This window comes from Paramacrobiotus metropolitanus, unplaced genomic scaffold (genome assembly GCF_019649055.1).
Source record: "Paramacrobiotus metropolitanus isolate TYO unplaced genomic scaffold, Prichtersi_v1.0 Parri_scaffold0000001, whole genome shotgun sequence".
NCBI classification, from domain to species: Eukaryota; Metazoa; Tardigrada; class Eutardigrada; order Parachela; family Macrobiotidae; genus Paramacrobiotus; species Paramacrobiotus metropolitanus.
Genome location: NW_026570221.1, coordinates 3,765,026 through 3,779,534, shown reverse-complemented (window position 1 = coordinate 3,779,534; position 14,509 = coordinate 3,765,026). Strand labels below are relative to the sequence as shown.

The 14,509-nt window shown below is 51.2% G+C and overlaps 1 protein-coding gene across 1 annotated transcript; it reads right to left on the bottom strand.

Annotated features, from left to right (window-relative positions):
- Nucleotides 1-348: 348 nt before the first annotated feature.
- LOC129581540 (RNA-binding protein FUS-like) lies at nt 349-1,233 on the bottom strand. The gene has a single exon (XM_055472677.1). It carries the CDS (start codon nt 1,231-1,233, stop codon nt 349-351), a length of 885 nt encoding a protein of 294 aa, XP_055328652.1.
- Between the last annotated feature and the right edge of the window lie 13,276 nt (nt 1,234-14,509).

Below are 14,509 nucleotides of genomic sequence, written 5' to 3'. Positions count from 1 at the left end.
CGTCAGGAGCGTAGTGAGGTGAAGGTGGCTCCTGTTGGACAGACTCTTCCTGTGGTGGTGTTTCCGCAACCCGTAGGGTCGAAAACATGCTTTTAGTGTTAAGGAAGGTCCGTGAGCTGTAGTTGAGGCTCCGAAAATCGACTTGGTCGCCTGCAGTGCGACTGTCGGCCTGGCATCATTTTTAGAGCCAGATGGCTTAAGCGCTGGTTTGGATCCTGGATCCGCTGGTAGGCTGTTGAGCCATATGGGTTAGTTTGGGATCCATGTGGGTTAGTAACTGCACAGGGGTTATGTCCGGCGGTTTAGGTTCCGGTCTTAGGTCAGGTGAGTTGCCGATACTTCCCGACCTTAGGCGTTTCCCGCGGTTGGGCTGGCCCGGCTAGGGCCGCCGCCGCTGTTGCCATTTGGCTTCACCAGCTGGTCCGGTATGGGTGGTAACGCTGCCCTTTCGTTGGCTGGCGTCTGGTATCCTTGTTTTGGACCATTCTGCCGGTTGCCGCCACCAGACCCGCTTCCTGAGCCGGTGGACTGCCTTCGGCTGCCACTCCCCCCACTACCACGTGGTGGTCTGGGTTGTTTGGGTGGCACTAAGCCGAAGCGGTTAGGGTTGCCTGACCCGGTAGGGTAGCCTTTTTGATAGCGATTTCGCCAATCCAAATACCATTTTCGGTTTGGATTTTCGCCATATGGCCTGTTTGCGTAGCCACAGCCGTCAGTTGCGTGGTTTCCCCACAGGCAGTGGTTACAGGTGATAATCCCGTCTTTGGCCCATCGCTCGAACATGCGCTCGACTCGGTCGATGTACATGTCCTCTTGTCTGCGGGCCTCTTCGGGGCTCAGAGTCTGGCGTTGGCCACTCTGGCCTCCCGGGCTTCGGTTTTGTCCTCCAGGGTTGTTGCCGCTTTGGTTTCCGCTAAAGCTGGCGTTTTGGCCCTTGGAGAACTTGCCTTCTGGTCCTCCGCCGCTGTTGCCCTGGCTGTAGCCATAGTTGCCCTGGTTTCGGGCCTGGCCATAGCCGCCACTACCGCCGTTAGGCGGTGTAAACCCACGTTGTGGGGAGGATAAGTTCAAGGCCGCGATGGCGGCGTATGTTGCCTCAATTTGGGCTTGTGTAGCCTGCGGGGGATAGAGTGCCGGTTGTTGTGGTACGACTTGGGCTGGTGGCGCTTGTATGGCCGTTCGGATTGTTGGGTATCCGCGGCCTGCCTTCCCTTCGTACTCCGGCTTTCCCATAGTATATTGCCGGACGTAGTCCCGGAATTCTGCCGGTGACTTTGGTATCCGGATGTCCAGGGCGCGGCGCAGTTCTGGCTCCTTCACATTCTCTCTCAAGAAGTGAAGCGTCATGGTGTCGTCCAAGCCGGCGCGCGTCTGGAGAGTCAGCATAGCATCGTAATACTGCTCAGGGGTTTCGGTCAAGTGTTGATAGTACCGCTGAGTAATTTCTCCCATGGCAGTGGCCTGCTGATTATCATCACCATATCGAGTGGCAAACTTCTGGAGCCACTCTTCCAATGTCCAACCGTCCTCGTCTTCACGATTGGCTTGGCCAGTGTACCATTCTTTTACAGGGTCCGATAGGGCCATGTAAATGCGGCTCATAAAGTCCGGATCTGGTTTGTTCCGATCGGACGACTGCTTACAGATCCGTCGGACCTGTGCAAGCCATCCTTTCACCATTGTTTTGTTGCCGTCAAATTTTGGCAACTCGGTGCGGACTTGAGCTCTCGCGGTGGCTTTTCCCATCTCTTGGGCCATTTCTTTGATTTGCTCTCTGGTTGAAAGAGCTGGACTGACCGGTGGTGATGGGGCAGGTGTTGGCTGCTGTGGTATTAGCGGCACTTGCTGAGGTTGGGCCCACATTGGTTGGCCCGGTACGATCTGGATAGCCCCGTTGGACGCCATCATTGCGTATGCTCCATTCGGGAGCTGGACCAACATGGGCGCATTTTGGCCCTGGCCTGGTTGGGCGGCTGGTCCTAGTGGCATGGCCGCTGTTGGCGGTATGCCTGGTGGTTGGGGCACATTTTGGCCCGTGGGCGTGGTTTGGCCCATCTGTGGCTGAGCTTGGCCCGTTGGGGCTGCCGCCGTGATAGGAGGGCCAAATAGGCTTAGTTGGCCTACTCCTGGTTGCTGCACCGTTGGTGTACCACTTTGGCCTCCCAACTGTCCTTGCATGGCCGATGGCCCGAGCGTTGAGCTCAGCGGGTTGGTCCGGTTTGGATCCATGCCGCTGGAGTGAGCCTGGCTTGTGGCCGGTTGTGGACTAAAATTGAAGTCCATGTTCGGGAATATCGACGGATACAAGGACGGGTATGGTGGCATTGATCCGAAGTAGCTGTGGCTGGGTGTTGCCTGGCTCGGGTCAAAGCTTGGCCCGCTTGACGTAGACGGATAAGTCTGCGTTGCGGGTGTCACTATCGTCGTTGGACCAATAGTGGCTGTTGTGGTGACCGGGACTGGTGGTGGCGGCAGTGTTACTGTCGCCGTTGATGTTCCGCGGTCCACCGGGCTGGGGGGCGCAGGTATGGTTGGCCCCTTTGGAGGATCTCCAACCGATGGCCCTTCCACAGCCATGTTCACATGGTAATGCTGCTGATGATACACTGGCTCGCGGTAGAAGCGTTGGCCCTGCCGCAAAGCCTCGTCGACTTTTTCTTGTTGACGTTGTGTATCCGAGTCTGGAAAGGTATGGTAGGATGGTGGTTCTGCGGACAACTCGGAGTTTATGTCTGCGAGATGTGATTTCTCCGCGTATAAGCGGGCGTTTTCCGTGCTTAGCCTTTCCAGTTCCTCATTCATCTCAGTTATACGTTGGGTGGCCGCCTGGTAGTCTTTGACCAGGCCGGCGTTATTGGCCTCCAAAACGATGATCCGGTCTTGTTGGCCCTGGATCACCTGTTTGGCTTGATTGAAGGCCTGCTCCAATTGGACGAAGTTTTGATGTCCAATGGCGCTGTTTTGCTCAAGTTGGACCCGAATGGTTGCTTCGGTGTTGAGCTGGCTCTGGAGGGCAACGATCTGTTGCTGGAGTTGCACGTTCTGTGCCTCCTTCTGCTGAACCGTTTGGCTCATCAGTCCTCCTTGTTGGATGGTCTTCATGAGATTCTGGTGGCTCTCATAAAGAAGGTTGTATCCATTCCGCAGACGGTTGATTTCGTCCTGCAGATTGGACAAGTCTTCAGTAAGACGTTCGTTTTCCCTCTGTAGGCGGTCCGCCTCAGAGTCGGTGTCGTCAATATTGGTCCGGGCCGCAGCCAAGTCGTCCCTGGCTTTGGCCAGCTCGGTCCTCGTAGAGGTGAGCAGGGCTTCAAGGCCCGCCACAGCCGTTTCTAGGCTGTGGATTGTCCTGTTGAGCTGGTCTCGCTCAGCATTAGGACGTGGTGACAACTTGAGCTGAGTTAGCTCAAGTTGGGTCTGGGCCAATATGGCCGAGACACGTTTAACCTCTGCGTCCGATTGGAACGCAAGGTCTTTGTGTCTGCAGATCTCGTCCTGCATCCATCGTTCAGATAGCAGGGAAGCTTCTGCGATGTCCGCTAGCTGTTTGGTCAGGTCCCGTACTGTGGTCCGAAGTTGGTCGACTTCATCGATCTCCTCGGGCCGGGTTGCCTGCATCGGCTTTGGCGGGCTGACGTTGGCGCGGCTTGTGTCCCAGGAGGGCTGGTTAAGGTCCATCCTGGCTGTGGCCCTGTTTAATTGTGCCAGGTCCACAATTGGCTCTTGGTCCGGTTTGGACGGGCCAGACGCGCCGATGACGTCATTGGTCGGCGATGGCGTTGTATGGGTTGAGCCATCGACTTCAAACATGATTGGCGATTGACTCACGGGCTGTTGGCCCTGGTCATGTGCCTTTGGACCAGCCTTTTTGGCTTGGCCCTTTGCCTTGCGTCCACCTTTGGCCACCGTTGGTGCCTCAGGTTGGATCTGGTCCGAGCCCGGTAGGGTTGGACGTGCTGTCAGATACTGGACATCAAGGTTGGACCGGGCCAAGTTGTTTGGCTCTGGTCCATCGGTGCGTGTCTTGTCCTCACTTGTGGCCGCCGTTGGCGCCTCAAGTTGGACTTGGCCCGGACCAGGTATGGCCGGTTGGTGCGCCAAGTCCCGAGGGACACTGTTGGCCTGGGCCGTCCTATCGGCGCCAGGTTGGCTGTCCTGAGGCTGGTTGGCCTCGGACAACTCGTCGGATGCCTCCAGGAATGTGTCGTCCCGGGTGGCGTCCAGACTTTCGTCGCTGGTTTCCAGGTCGGCCGGCAGGATTTGTTTGTCCCGCCTGGCTCTGGCATCGACCGAACTCGTTGAGCCGGCCGAGTTTGGCTCGTCTGGGTCAGAACTGCCTTGTTTGGCGTTGCGGAACCCGTAGGGTCCCGTTGGTTCACGCGTGGCGTAGTTTTTCCTGAGCTGCTTTTTGTATTCATTGGGTTGGCGCCTGTCCATTGGACTGAGCAATCTCCGTTGGAGTTGCTCATGGCTGGTATATGGCATCACCTTGGCCAAGGCGCTTTCAGTTTGGCCCATGGTAGTGGGACTTAGGAGGTTTCTTTGGTCGTGGTCCGGACCGGAACGTTGAGTTAGCTGTCGCTGGTTGGTGCTGGTCAGGTACGCTAGAGCTCAGGTTTAGCGTTAGCTTCCCATGGCCCTATGTTACGTTACTGACCAGTGTGACGTCACGTACGAAATGGTCTTGCAAAAAGCTCTACGTCACGAGTGCCGTGAGCAAAAATGCAAAAAAGTATGAGTCACTACGACTGTTATAACACGGGGAAGTTTCTCACGTGTTCTGATTGGTCGAAATTTTATGGAAAATCACCACGCTGACGTCACGCGACTTTTTCGCGAAAATTCCGGCTGGACAAAATGGCGGTTGTTTTTCGCCGATAATTCAGTAAAAATCAGGAAAAAATTCTCGAGAGTTCTGTTCTATTTCTCTAGTGCAGAATTTCTCAAGGAGCCCGAAAAACTATTTTGGAGCAAATCGGATAAACGGTTGAAAAGTTATGAAGGGTTTTATTTAGGTTCTACGCGGAAACCTCGAAATTTTCAGAAGTTCTACGAAAACCTACGCGTCACAGCAGGTCTTACCGGCGGTTTGTTCGCTCCAGACAGTGCTGCTCCGTCGTCCACTTCACCCTCTTCTACCGTGAGGGCCGCAGCGCACCCGATAGGGCGTAATGGTGTGACAGGACCGTACCGAGCGCAGTTTTTGCGCCGGGAGCCAAAGCTGCGGGAGGTCTACTTTTAGACGCTGACCCGTATCATGCAACCCGGTAGGGCGCTTAATTGGTCAACAGGATCGTACCCAACTCAGTTTTTGAGCGGGGAGCCAAAGCTGCGGGGACCTACTTATAGGCGCCGACCCGTATGATTAATCCGTCGCGCTGCGGGTTTCCAATCAAACCCGTATGATGCAGGAGATGGTGGTCGCGATATGGCTGGCCTACTTTTAGCCAATCAGCGTAGTTCGACCGATTTATGCCTTCACTGGGGGATCAGAGGTTACAGGAAAGAAAACCGAACGATACTGCTACCATGTCAGATATGACACAGAAGCAGATGGAAAATGGGGCAAAATATGCCTTTATTGTGATAGCAATAAAGCAACAACAACACAAAACCAACAGAAAACCCGATGTGGGAAAAAGCTGTGGAAAAAGTGCTTGCAGTGCGCTAGCTGGGAATCGTGATAATGATTCCGCGTGCTGCCGGTGTGCAACAGCTGATGCTGCAAAGCACGGAATCGCCCGTAAGTGCTAGGCTCCACCCCCAAGAGTGCAGAGAAATGCGCTGATTGGTCAGCGTAGACAAAGTATACGCTGAGTGAGCAGCGTAATAGCGCGGCACGAGTGGCGTTGCCACGTACGGGCGGGCGACAGAGAGAGCCACGAGAGGTGTCTACCGCCTCGAGTGAGCGGTCTCTGACAACATAGTGTCAAAAATGGGATACATGCACTAAAACTTTTGCTTGCGCGCACTCCGAATCACTATGTTTATGTCATTCTAAAGTTGAATGATTTGTATACATTGTTCTGAAAACCGATTGCGCTCGCAACATCCGGTTGCCGAGATATGGTGTATTAAAATACGCGAAAAGTTTAAATGCATTGTTGTGTACCAAAAGTCTGGTTAATACCCGATCTTCTTGAAACTTTGCTGTAAAAAGCACATGGCCATGAAGTCGAAAGTGAAACAGTATCAGATCCATAGCATTTTTTTCCGATTTTAAAATGAATTTCAAAAATTTTAAAATTTATTTTAAAATTATGGGAAAGTGCTATGGACCTGAAATTGGTTCACTTTCGACCTTATGGGCATGTGTCTTTTGTGTCCGCCCCAATCTGGACGACACGATCACCCTCGCGTGTGCGACGGGGCCGGATCCTGCGGACGCCGTCGTGTGGAAGCACAAAGGTCACCCGTTAGCCCCCAACCAAACGACGGGAGCCCTGCGCTACAGCCGCACCCGCGACCACGCCCTGATTTTGCACGACGTCACCTACGCGGCATGGGGGCAGTTCGAGTGCCTGCAGCGCTGTCAGCAGGACGGAGCAGCAACGTGGTGCCAGAAGAGCGCATACTGGGTCTTCCCCAAACCCGCCACCCGATACCACGAACTGTTCGCTCAGGAAATGCCGGCGATCACGGTGCCGAAATATGTGCCGTTTTCCGTGACCTGTCAGCTGGATTTTCCCTGTGGTCCCGATCCGGCGCAGCACTTTATCTGGCGCTACAGCGGAATGTACCTGGCGTGGCCGCCCGGACACTACCTACAGCAGACGGCCTGCATCCATTCCAACCGGCAGACGCTGGTGATCCGCACCAACACCTCGGAGATAACCGGCGCCGACGGTCGTCAGCTCTGCGCCTCGACGCTGACATTGCATGTGCCCTGGCCGGAACACGCTGGTGGCCAGCTGGAGTGCTGGGGGCGCTCCGACACCACCCAGCAGCTGTGGTACGTCCTCCCCACTCCTGTCCGGTTCAATGGAAGCTTGCCTTTTCCCGGATAACAATCAACGGGAGCTGCGAGTTGTCCTAGTACTTTTATAAGTGTGGCGTAGGTGGATAGGAGAATCGGCAGCCAAAATTTTAATCTCCGTTCAAAAAAGCTATCTGCAATAACGATTGTAATATCGAAGAAAGTTGTATGTATAATGTACCTAGCTGCCCGATGCGGAGATGACAGCAACTGCCACGAATTTTAAATCAGTGTACGAGGAAAGTGAAATGCTGTCGCTGACGTTTGTACATCCTTTACGGATTACATGGGATAAGAAGTGGCGCAATATTTGTCTGCAATTTCCGTAAATTTTGATGCGCACCTGACTTCGTGTAAATGCTTACAATGTCATATTATCTGTACTCGTAATTCATACGATGCTCGCTCAGCTGTATGATTAAATCATTACATTTTCGCACGGTACAAGCCCGTCCGGAGTTAGAGCACGATATTTGGAAAAACAGTTGTTTTTGATCTACGATTCTTCGATGTACATTATAATGTACAGAATCGAAGAATCGTAGATCACAAACCTTCATACTTTTTTCAGGAGCTTTTATTTTGAAGGCAGGAGCTTTTATTATCATACTGATGACGTGCAGCTTTACGTCCTCTGCCGATACCGGCAACGTAATCTTTCACCATAAGCACACAGACATCAACGATTTTGCGGATCAACCAAAAAATGTTTCAGCCGTTTTACGTGTACTGGACATTTCCAATAAAAGTAAAATTGCTGAATTCTTTCCGCAGTTTCACTTATATTAGGATTTCTCGGAATTGAATCTGTATTGCGCCTGCTGCGCGACAGAATATATATTGCAGCTGTGCCTGCAAATATACCCAAATCTTTGGGTGCGCCGGATGTAACGACGATGAAAGGTAATTTTCAGAGTGGTGAGTAGCTTAATAAGCATTAGATGTAAGTGGAAACGGGTACTAAAACTGACACAAAATTCATAGCAATAAAGCTCTTCTGTTGTTGCATATCTCTTAGGTTAGGTTAAAAAATAATGATATAGAGTAATGAATAATATTGCAAGGTGGAAATCAGCCACCAACCACGATCACGTTGAAACAGTGGGCGGTGCGCCTACAGACGAGTACCCTTGCAGCCGGGTACTGCACGTCGCAGGCTCAAGCGTCTGGATGTCCATATGAACAATCATTTGATTTGACAGCCACTCTTTCATAATGCATTATGAAAGAGTGGCTATTAAATCAAATGATTGTTGCTTAACGGGAGGTAATTGTTTATAGCATGCGTATATTTATGACAACTTTGGGAAATCGCTGCGCACTTTCCTCTGAATCGTTCTACAAGTGCTAGTATCCATTAAAAAGCTAATTAAATAGCCTTTTTTATAGTGATATCTCAAAAAGAAAAAAACACGAAAACGGACCCAAAAAATGGTAAACAGTGAAAATTGGTAATAATAAATTCCTACTATGCACCGAATGGAAAACCATCACAGTTTTGATTTTGCAAAAAAAGAACAAATCATTTTACATATTGGATTTAAATGGTTTTGAATTTCGTCACCAAAGAAAGCAGAACGGGACTTCTGAATCTGTCATTTTGTCTGATTGCTGCTTTGTGGTGCTGCCATACAAGCACAGCTTCACCAACAATAAAGAAATTAAAACCCAATATGTGAAATTTTTTCTTCTATGGTTTGACACCAAGACAACAAGGAACCGTGGGGGCGCTGTGATACTACAAAATTCTTTCAGTGAAAGAGTCATGCTGAGATATGACAGCTTCAGCATTCCAGCTAATGGGTTCGTGCATGACTCACGGTAACACAAACAAACACATGCGCCACCTGCGATCCTGCTTGCCAGACTAACAGCTTTGCCCTCATCATGGCTGTGTTGACTAGAAATCTGAACGGCGTAATTTAATTTAATATTTTATAACTATTTCATTGCGTAATAATTTGCAAGTTTTAAAAATCATAATTTTGCCATGGAACCAGATTCTGTGATATTTACGTGGACGTGCTTAAATGCTCTCTTTATTGCACTGGACTTAAAGTGTGAGGACAAGGTTCACGCGGTTCACGATGTGTGGCTACATGTTCTGACCAGCTTACCATGAGCGTAGCAGGACTAGACACGTTATCGGAAGCTGCCCATTCTGTTACGGTTTAGAAACAAAACGGGAGAAAAACCAAAATTAAATTTAGGTTTAGACTACAGTTTAGTCTAAACCTAAATTTAATGTCGGTTCTTCTCCCGTTCGTACGGGACGACGTCTAACAGATAAGGCCTGCGATCTGGCCGCACAGTGAACTGGTGTTTCTCTCTTCTGGTAATCGTAATCACGTCTGATTCGTGACCTTCCATCCCTTTTCAACCTGAACAGTCGACTGCTCCCTGGAAGCGCTGTATAAACATTTCCAGTTGAGATGCTTTAAGAGCATTGTTTTACTATTCAGCTCTATTAAATAGTTATTAAGATCTGAACATTTGCCAACGCTTTCAAGACACCGCGACCGGCTTTTGCACGTTGTCAGCAAACTTGCCTTGTTTCCTTTTCTTCGCCGGAAACAAGGAACCGACACTAGCTGCGTCGGCAGTGCGCCATATTAATCGGCTCACTGTGCCTTAACGCCGGTTGCCGGCATTTGCATTCTGCAGCTGATCGCCCGATAATCGACCGTGTTCCACGGATGCCCCATACCCGCCCTCGTTCTCCTGCTAGCCGTCGCGTCCCGGGTGTCCTCCACCGGGAATGTCTCCCGGAGCCTCTCGGACGTCCTGCAGACCTCATTAATCACCGCATCGTCAACATTGCCCGGTTAAAACACTCCCAGTTTGCATTTACTTTAACTCACTAACCGCCTGGTCGATGGTGACACGTCACAACGCTCTCCAGGACGCCTCTCTGCTGTGTCCCTTGACCCACGACCCGCTCTTCGTCCGCGCCTCCTTCGCGCCAACGACACCCTGCAACTCACCCCACACCCACCGCAACCCGCCTGTCTCTTCCGGTGACCGCGCCGACCACCTCCGGCGCCGGAGGAATCCCGTCGACCACTTCCGGCGCCGGAGGAATCCCGTCGACCACTTCCGGCGCCGGAGGAATCCCGTCGACCACTTCCGGCGCCGGAGGAATCCCGTCGACCACTTCCGGCGCCGGAGGAATCCCGTCGACCACTTCCGGCGCCGGAGGAATCCCGTCGACCACTTACCGCGCCGGAGGAATCCCGTCGACCACTTCCGGCGCCGGAGGAATCCCGTCGACCACTTCCGGCGCCGGAGGAATCCCGTCGACCACTTACCGCGCCGGAGGAATCCCGCCGACCACTTACCGCGCCGGAGGAATCCCGTCGACCACTTCCGGCGCCGGAGGAATCCCGTCGACCACTTCCGGCGCCGGAGAAATCCCGTCGACCACTTACCGCGCCGGAGGAATCCCGTCGACCACTTCCGGCGCCGGAGGAATCCCGCCGACCACTTCCGGCGCCGGAGGAATCCCGTCGACCACTTACCGCGCCGGAGGAATCCCGCCGACCACTTACCGCGCCGGAGGAATCCCGTCGACCACTTCCGGCGCCGGAGGAATCCCGTCGACCACTTCCGGCGCCGGAGGAATCCCGTCGACCACTTACCGCGCCGGAGGAATCCCGCCGACCACTTACCGCGCCGGAGGAATCCCGTCGACCACTTCCGGCGCCGGAGGAATCCCGTCGACCACTTCCGGCGCCGGAGGAATCCCGTCGACCACTTACCGCGCCGGAGGATTCCCGTCGACCACTTCCGGCGCCGGAGGAATCCCGTCGACCACTTACCGCGCCGGAGGAATCCCGTCGACCACTTCCGGCGCCGGAGGAATCCCGTCGACCACTTCCGGCGCCGGAGGAATCCCGTCGACCACTTACCGCGCCGGAGGAATCCCGTCGACCACTTCCGGCGCCGGAGGAATCCCGCCGACCACTTCCGGCGCCGGAGGAATCCCGTCGACCACTTACCGCGCCGGAGGAATCCCGCCGACCACTTACCGCGCCGGAGGAATCCCGTCGACCACTTCCGGCGCCGGAGGAATCCCGTCGACCACTTCCGGCGCCGGAGGAATCCCGCCGACCACTTACCGCGCCGGAGGAATCCCGTCGACCACTTCCGGCGCCGGAGGAATCCCGTCGACCACTTCCGGCGCCGGAGGAATCCCGCCGACCACTTCCGGCGCCGGAGGAATCCCGTCGACCACTTACCGCGCCGGAGGAATCCCGTCGACCACTTCCGGCGCCGGAGGAATCCCGTCGACCACTTCCGGCGCCGGAGGAATCCCGCCGACCACTTACCGCGCCGGAGGAATCCCGTCGACCACTTCCGGCGCCGGAGGAATCCCGTCGACCACTTCCGGCGCCGGAGGAATCCCGTCGACCACTTCCGGCGCCGGAGGAATCCCGTCGACCACTTACCGCGCCGGAGGAATCCCGTCGACCACTTACCGCGCCGGAGGAATCCCGCCGACCACTTACCGCGCCGGAGGAATCCCGCCGACCACCTCGACGGCCATCCCGACCCCGGAGGTGGTCCCCGACACCCGCCACTGCAACCACACGGCACTGTACAACGCCAGTGACCCCCGATCGTCGTCTCTAGTATTCGGCGGGGTCTCCGATCCCGAGGGGGTTGCCCTGTCGCAGCTGGACACCAATGTCTGCCTAGAAGCGGAGGATGTCTGGCGGAAACGTAATTGCTTACGGACGCAGGTAACACCGGCAGCGGCCAATATGCTGAAGATGGTCTGGAGTCCGGAGGCAGCGCGGCAGGCGCAGGAGTGGATAGAATACTGCCAGTACAAGCATATCATGTATCAACCAGAGCGAACGTTTCTTGCCCCGTGTGTATATTGTTATTACGCATTAAAGGTATACTGTTATAACCATTTTCTTAATTTATATTGAATTGCTTATTTATATCAGGTCACAACATTTTTAATTTTTCTTTCATTATCGCGGCAACATTAAGTAAGCAAGTCATAATTAATATCTTACAATTTTTGAAACATAAAGCAGTAATTAGCAATAATATGTTTTGATGTTTCTTTAATTTTGTAATTTGTTTTACAAGAAACGGCTTCGGCTTTGCCTCCGCGTTTCTTGTGGTCTGCGGTCGGTTTCTCGAATGATTTTGATTAGGATTAATTTAGTACTGCTGCGTCACTGCGTGCACTATTTGCGATCACTATATGCAGAAAACAATGGTATTACTTTAGTTGTTCACCACCTATCACAATAAGTAGGTTGCGTTTTGCACGGCCATACGATTAACGGCAAAATTAACGACGGTTTTAACGTTGGTAATTTAATGTTCCGTTGATTCGAATAAGAGGTTGCGTTATACACTAAACGATTTACTGCCCCTGAAATTAACGGGAGGAACTGCTATCAACCAGTCTCCATTCATCATTTCGTTTACCAGCGTGAAGATAACAAAATGCAGATTTTTCATGTGATGTAAATACGTTAGAGAGAACTGCGGTTTAAGTTTCCGCACAGACGTTATAAAGATTAGTGTTTTCATTCGGGAAATTCGTGAATTTCTTGAAAACTGGTGAGTATACAGTGATGCACAGTACAGGCTACAAAGTTGCTAAGTTAGAACATTTGGTTAGAACAGAAGTTAGAACATTTGGTTGATGAATCAGCAAAGTACTCGTATAACTGTTTTTAGTTTTTACAATAATTTTTATATTTATGACAAAGTAAGTAAATTAATTTGCTTTCTAAATGGCAAAAACATCACTGACAGAAGTTCAACAACTGCCGAGACTGGCACAATTTTCGAAAATTCGAGTCGAGTGGGCAACTCAGGATTGAATGCCCAGGCAGAAATTCACTGGGTAGACTGACTAGCCTATGCAGTCTTCGTGCTCAATGGTCCATGTGGGCCCAGTCGTTCATTACTAAATTCCAACGTCGTTATTAACGAAACGATACCCCCTTCGTTTCGTTAATAACGACGGGTACTGCCGTTTAAACGTTCGTTAACTGTACCCCGTCGTTAATTCTATCGTCAATCGTACCCCTTCGTTGATACCGCAACCTGCTTAATGTGCGCTCAAGAAAATAACGGTAATCTGGTTGCTCAAACTCTCAGTCGGCTCTGCGCATTGAACAGTAATGAAAATTGGTCACTCAATATGTGAAGTGAACAGTAGTGGTACTGCAGTTACTCACCACCACTCGGTTTCATTGCGTACCCACCAAGGGAGCGGTGCGCAATGGTTATTTTTCAGTAAGTTGGTCACCCACTCGCCTACCGGCTTCTGCATACGAGAATACTTACTGATTCTTCGGTCACTCACTATGTGCAGTTCCAGTAGTGGTAGCTCAGTTACTCGTTGGTTACCACTCGTTTGGTTACCCACTCACTTAGCGAGCTCTGAACACTGGAGAGTAGCGAACCCCTGTGACCGTAGTCTCCAAATTAATACCCGTTTTCTGAGGAATGATAGTTATTTATGAAGCAATTTTTTATTTTTCTAAACTGTATTCTGAGTCGATGTGCGTGGCAGTGGTAATATTTTGTAATTTATGTAATTAACAACTTTGTTTTCTATGTATGGTTATTTCCAATGTGAACAGCCTATTTTGCACTGATTCTGATCATTAATATAATTATATTACAAAATTAGCCTTAATTACTGTCCTTAGTTTTGCTCGGACTGTAAAAGGTCAGACCGTTTGGCGATTACTATGGTCAGTTTCTTTTACAGCTGCTTTTACATGGCTTTTAACGAGCGTTCTTATATCATATAAGAACGCTCGTTAAAAGCCATTTAAAAGCATTCTAACAATAAGTCATGTTTTTGAGCGCTTTAAATTGTTAACGATTTGTTGAAATGAAGCCATCCACCTAGCAGCATGGTTTGTGTACTGGGTATAGTTCTGACTGTGAGCTAACTGGCTAGTGAGTGGCTGTTTGTTAATTTTGTAGGAGTAAAAGTTTAGACCTTTTAATTTGCTGATCTAAAAAGGTGCCAGTTTAAATTTACTGATTTTTTGCTCCATGCAACCGAACTCTGAAATTATTTTCAAGGTCACCTTGAACTTTCAGCTCTACCGGCACCGGCGTCTGTGAACGGGAGCCGGAACGGATAATTACCAAATCAAAATGCATGTGACACAGTTTCCAAACATGCTGAATCGAATGGCGTTAGCAGTTTTTCGATTAAATTTTTGGTTTGATCTGACCAGATCGTACGGGGTTTTCCGTTGTAATATAGATCTTTTCCTTGATATGACTGTATGTATATACTGTTTGCTCTCTTGCGTTAGAGCTCCAGTGCGGCCAGAAAAACCCTACTCCAATCCGTGAGCGTTTTTCCTGGAACTCCATCGTCAAAATGTGGTACAGTGTGTGCTGTACTCCTTCGGCAATCCCAACGATATGCACATTTGCACAATGTCGGCCATTACACCGGGGTAGATCTAGTAATTTTCGCATGTGATTAGCTTTCTTATGTTTTCTTATAACGTACAGCTAAACCATAAACCA

Coding starts and splice junctions, on each gene's coding strand:
- LOC129581540 (XM_055472677.1), bottom strand. CDS start 1,233: ATGGGAAAGCCGGAGTACGAAGGGAAGGCAGGCCGCGGATACCCAACA.